Source organism: Callospermophilus lateralis, assembly GCF_048772815.1.
Source record: "Callospermophilus lateralis isolate mCalLat2 chromosome 11 unlocalized genomic scaffold, mCalLat2.hap1 SUPER_11_unloc_2, whole genome shotgun sequence".
Classification (NCBI taxonomy): Eukaryota; Metazoa; Chordata; class Mammalia; order Rodentia; family Sciuridae; genus Callospermophilus; species Callospermophilus lateralis.
Genome location: NW_027510154.1, coordinates 3543537 through 3549721, shown reverse-complemented (window position 1 = coordinate 3549721; position 6185 = coordinate 3543537). Strand labels below are relative to the sequence as shown.

At 34.7% G+C, this 6185-nt stretch overlaps 1 protein-coding gene across 1 annotated transcript; it reads left to right on the top strand.

The window, feature by feature from the left end:
• Positions 1-4513: 4513 nt before the first annotated feature.
• LOC143387427 (destrin) lies at positions 4514-5635 on the top strand. Its single transcript, XM_076841853.1, has one exon. It carries the CDS (start codon positions 4629-4631, stop codon positions 5124-5126), a length of 498 nt encoding a protein of 165 aa, XP_076697968.1. The 5' UTR covers positions 4514-4628; the 3' UTR covers positions 5127-5635.
• Positions 5636-6185: the final 550 nt, after the last annotated feature.

Here is a 6185-nt window from a genome sequence, read left to right as displayed (position 1 = left end):
AGCTAGAATGGAATTATTGAGCTGTATAGTAAGCATTAGCTTCACTTTATAAGAAACTGCCAAATAGTCTTCCCAAATATATGTGCCATGTTGCATTCCCATCAGCAAATCTCTAGTTGTTGCACATTAATAGATATTTCTTGAAAAAACATATATATACAAAACTACTCAAAAACTGCTTAGTTTAATGAATCATTCTTAGGTGAATACCCTTGTAACCAACACTAGGTCAAGAGAGAAAACTGTCAACCTCCCAAGATCCCTCCAGGTGAGCCTTCCCAATCTTATCATTCACCCAATGAATAACTTTAAAACAATAACCTCCCTGTTTCTTTAGTAGATTCATAATATACATGTATCCTCAGATACTTTGATTTAAACTTGCCTATTTGTTTTAGAAGATGAATGTATCTTTTAAGTTTCTTTGAGCCTATAAGTTATTCTCCTTTTCTTTGGGGAATTTACCTGTTGAAGAACAAAGATCATTTGACTTGTAGCATTCCTGAAGTCTAAATTTTGTTCTTTTTGCCGCAGTGTGTTTCTATGACCTTATGTTTTCTGCAAATTTGCAGGTGTTTTCATACATTGCTCCTAATGATTACTTAAATAGTTAAAGGTTGTTTCTATCCAAGCAGTAAAGAACATCTCTCTCCCTCTCCAGTACCTCTCTGACATTGCTGTCAAAGACCTTTGCCATGGTAGGCATTCAGTAAATATTTGTTGGTTGCAGAATGAATGAATGAATGAATGAATGAATGAATGAATGAATGAATGCAGGAATGAGTGTCTTTCCTGGAGTAGAAAGCACAAGGAAGGATTTTATGAATAGTGTGTTTATGATAGAAATTTGCTTCCAAGGGAGATTGTAGAAAGGCCATTTCTGGGGATCTTTAAAACTTTGATAATAGTCATCATTCTTAGAGTTATAAACTACCTTAAATGTATCTATCAACCTAAGTTTACTTTGAGATTTTTCTGTTTTGTTTTGAAGATTTTCTTTAGAAACATCCAATAGCCTATGAAGCAGGAAATTAATAGAATTCAAAATAGTTTTCATTTTACCCTTGAACCAGAGACAAGATGACTCAAATGCTTAAACAATCAAATTAAATATCCATTATTTCTGAAGTCCATGTGGCTTTGCATTAAATTAAAGATACAAACAAAACTTTATATAATTATAATGCAAAAAAAAAAAATAAGCACCAATGATTTCGTCTTAAAATCACAGTGCTGGAGGGTGGGTTTGGAGATCATTCAAGGTACCCAGTGGTCTTCAAATACTAATAACCTATAATAATCCTAAAGACTAACTCTAAGAAAATTTTATTATATTCTGTACAGAGGTGCTTGAAATTTTGTGTTTCATTACAGGTGTGTAGGTCCTTTAATATCTAGGATAATTTGGACAGAAATTTGAAAACTTGTTACATTACCATTAAAGAGATAAATGTCAAATGATTAATTAGTAAATCTTTAGTCATCTAAGATAGCTATCTGTAGTTATTCAGACCTATAAAGTGGTTTTGAGGGAATGACAAGATGTTTTGGTTTAATCCTCGCTCTGTCACTTAACTTCTAGGATTTTAATTATACAATTTTCAAATAGAGATAACAGGTACCTTACAGATGTATTGTAAGATTCAGAGATTACAGGTAACACAATTACAAGTATTTGATCCTCAATAAATGAAGATGTTACTGTGATTATTTAGGGAAAGACTCTGTGTTTCTGAGAGTGGTCTTCTCCCTCTTACCTAGAAAACAAGCAATCAGGTACATGCCACATGAGGAAAAGAAAAAAAATCAAAATCTGTTTAAAAATTTGTTTACTATTCTGAGCATTTTATAAGTAGAAAAATGTCTAACGGTTCTTTTTGTTTCTCTCTAGGCTCAAGAATGCCTTAAGATTTGATTCTTAATTTTCAGCAGTAAACTATTTCAGGAATAAAAAGAAATTTACTTATATCAATACAAGATAAATTAGAATCCCATTTACCAGATTAAGCACTTGTAACTCATTGTCAAGGTTGTTTAATGAATAATTGGTAAACTAATGAAATGGAGGTGCCCTCAAGAGATGGAGCTAATCACATAAACCTGATTAGATGTGACTAATTGGTTACATACATATGGCTTGATATAAAAACTGAAAGAACATCAAAGCTGATGCTTTCTTTGAGCTAAAGTATCCAGTCAACATTGTTCCTTGTGTCTACACACATTTAGTGGGCAGAATCCCTGGGACATCCAAGTCTGAGCCTGGAAATCAGGAGATATCTCTTGGCTTGTTTCTGTACATTCATTGATCCTTGTCCATAAATTTCTTCAAGGTAAGTATACTTGGTGCTTGATACAGCCTATTGTGAACTTTTTTTTTGTATTAGGGATTGAACCCAGGGGTACTTAACTACTAAGCCACATCCCCAGCCCATTTTTTATATTTTATTTAGAGACAGGTCTCATTGATTTACTTAGGACCTTGCTAAGTTGCTGAGGCTAGAGTCCCTGGGTTTACAGGTGTGTGCCACTGCACCTGTCCCTATTGTGAATCTTCAGTTTGATTATCAATCTGTAAGACCTTATAGATTATTACATATAGATTATTTATCACAACACTACAAATGAAAATGATCTCTATTTCCATACTATATGTGAGATAACATCTCCAGAAATTAAGTAAAATGGTTCAAAACCACACTGCTTAAGATTAAAATACACATTCTCATTTCTTACTTATTTTTAAACTAATTTCTTTTAAATAAGTATAGATTTTTAACATCTTAACAACAGCAAATATTTCCGTTAGCAGAAGCTCTGTGACTTAAAATGTTGTTAGAACATCTAAATTATTTTATAATAAATTTACTTCAATAGAAATATTTTGAACTGATTATTAAATATACTTTGCCTGCTTTTCAAAAATATCAAACCTACAGCAATATTTAGAAACACATTGTAATACCTTGTAAACTGATCCAAAATCAATTACTACTAAATTTCTAGGATATTTCCCTTCAGAATTTTTTCTTTCATTGTCCATAACATTTTTTATACCACAAATTCCACAATGACATCCTGGTGTGATTTATTTCTTCACTTAGCTATTTGAGGGACACAAGTGAAGTTTTTTCCTATCCCCAGTTTCTCTAGTATTTTATTTTTATTTTTTATTTTTATTTATTTTAATTATATATATATATATATATATATATATATATATATATATATATATATATATATTCTCTGGTTGTACACAATGTAGCATCACACTCTATGTGCAGTCTTACATGTATCTAGGGTAATGATATCCATCTCTTTCCACCATCTTTCCTGCCCCCATGTACCCACTTCACTCTCCTTCCCCTTTGCCCATTAAAATTCCTCCATTTTTCTCATGCCACCCCTCTCCCCATTTTGAATCAGCATCCAGAGTTTTGAACTAGTGAAGTTTTGAACTAGTGTTTGTTGACATTATTTTCCCCTTCCTTGCTCACTAGAGTACATTTGACTTTGTTGAATAATTTTCCCCATTCCTTTTCTAACCTATATGAAAATTTTTATTCTTGAAAACTTTGCTCCTGGTCTGTTATTACACATAATCAAGCTAATGAGAAGGAAATAAAGAGAATTTGGGAATCTAGGACATGGGAATTATGTAAGAAAGGGCAGAAATTTATTTCTAAGAGGGATTTAAAGAACCTATGAGGACTTCATGAGACAATCTGTAAGGAAGCTGAGAGTCTAGACTTCAGGAAATAGTGAAAGATACTGAGAACATAAAAATGGAGAAAGAGCATTTCTAAAACATATTCTATGAATTATATTCTGGATTTTTGTGTGTTTCTTAAATTACCTTAGAAAATATTTTAATTGCCTTACTTTATTCTTGATTATTGGATTGTGTTTATTTCTTTAAAAGCAACTCTGGATACTGAAACATAAAACAACACAATTTGTTTCAAATATTTTTCTTAGTATAAATATGCTGTGTTAGTCAGGTTCCTGCTGCTATTTAGAAAAAAAATACCTGCAAGAAATCAACTTAGAGGGAAGAAAGGTTTATTTTGGCTCATGGTTTCAGAGAATTCCCTCCCTAGTTGCTTTGGGCCTGTGATAGGATGACACATCATGGCAGTAAATGTGTGGTGGAAGAGGCCTGTTCACCTCAAGAAGATAGGATCCCCTTCAAGGAAATGCCCGCAATGACCTAACTTCCACCAACTTGTCCCCCCTTTAAAGGTCCCAACACTTCCCAATAGCCTCAAGGCTGGGGGAACAAGCCATTAACATATGGACTTTTGAGGGGAAAGACAGTCAGCATCTCGTTGGAGGGTTCTTCTGCTCAGAGGAATCCAAGCCACCCTAAATAGCCACTCCAAATCTTAATATCTCAAATTATTAAATAATAAAACACAATCACTCAAAAATATTTTACAAAAGCAAAGCCCCTGATATATCTAGTTAACAGGGGTTCTTGAAATAGAAAAAGACAAAGGCGGGTAGGCTCGCGCCGCCGCGTCGGCTCTGCGCTCGGTCTCTTGGTCTCGCTGCTGCGAATAGGACGCTCCGTAGACTCGGTGCTGGTTGGCTTCCTCCCTTGCATCCCTCCGACAGCTGCGGTGAAAATGGCCTCAGGAGTGCAAGTGGCTGATGAAGTATGTCGAATTTTTTATGACATGAAAGTTCGGAAGTGCTCCACGCCAGAAGAAATCAAGAAAAGAAAGAAGGCTGTCATTTTTTGTCTCAGTGCAGACAAAAAGTGCATCATTGTTGAAGAAGGCAAAGAGATCTTGGTTGGAGATGTTGGTGTTACCATAACCGATCCTTTCAAGCATTTTGTGGGAATGCTTCCTGAAAAAGATTGTCGTTATGCTTTGTATGATGCAAGCTTTGAAACCAAGGAATCCAGAAAAGAAGAATTGATGTTTTTTTTGTGGGCACCAGAATTAGCGCCTCTGAAAAGTAAAATGATCTATGCGAGCTCCAAGGATGCAATCAAAAAGAAATTTCAAGGCATAAAACATGAATGTCAAGCAAATGGGCCAGAAGACCTCAATCGGGCTTGTATTGCTGAAAAGCTAGGTGGATCCTTAATTGTAGCTTTTGAAGGATGCCCTGTGTAGATGATCATTCAGTGCCACAAATTGAAAGCTTCCATGTTCAATGTTATCCTCTTGCTATATAAGGAAAGTGAATATATTTAGGCCAGGGTCTCACTGAGGGGGAGCTATTTTGTCATCTTTTAGAGTAAACAAAATATTCTATAAACATGTGCAAACACAGCCCTAAATAAATTTAGAATCTAAAAGGCTTATTGGTATGAAATTAAATTTTTATTGGCCAAATGCCTGTTTTGATGAGTTGACTTTTAAAGATTTTCGTAAGCTCAGGAATTTTAATAATGCAGTTCACAAAACAGTACAAAGCCATGTGAAGAGAATTATTGTATGTTTGTTAACCTTAGCAGTTACTTTGGGGTTTTTTGGTTAGAGAATTGGTGATAATCTGATTATCATTTTGGCCCCAAATTATTTTTAATTCTCTATTCTTCCTTGACTTAAACAGAATAATGGGATGTAATTTTTGCTGTAACATGTAATAACACTAATACACTAATTAACAGTAAGACTAAGGCAGTCTTTTAATTCTACTTAATGTGTAATGGAGACTCAAATTGTCCACGTGTAATTCACACTGATCTTGCAAAGCACTGTTTCAATCACATCATTGAAAAAGAGGAAGCAGCCCTTCCTTGTACCTGAGGTGAACTTGCAGCCCACTAGTTGGGATATTGTTTTGAGAGTGACCTTGCATCTTGGAAATCATGGAATATCTTCTGGAGAAGGTGCATTGTCTCCCAACAGCTAATTATAATGCAAATTAGGGCTCCATTGTAATCTGCTTTGTTCATGAAAATGATAAACAGTATATTGATAAGCTAGGACACCTGCAGTATCTGTTTCCTTCAGAGCTTTGCTGCATCTGATTCAATAAGATGTAGAAGAACACTGAATATGTTTCCTCTGGAACCTGGGAGAACCAAATTTCCTAGAGCAGTTTGTTGACTGTGTGAAGTGGGGTGCAGGTACCATGGATGAAACTCATAGGGAGCCACCACCCAATGACACTTGGAAGTGATTGTCATTAACATCACAGGCATGACACTTTGAAAAATTTAGAGA

Bases quoted from the DNA above. Each gene is read 5' to 3' on its own strand.
- LOC143387427 (XM_076841853.1), top strand. From the start codon at position 4,629: ATGGCCTCAGGAGTGCAAGTGGCTGATGAAGTATGTCGAATTTTTTAT.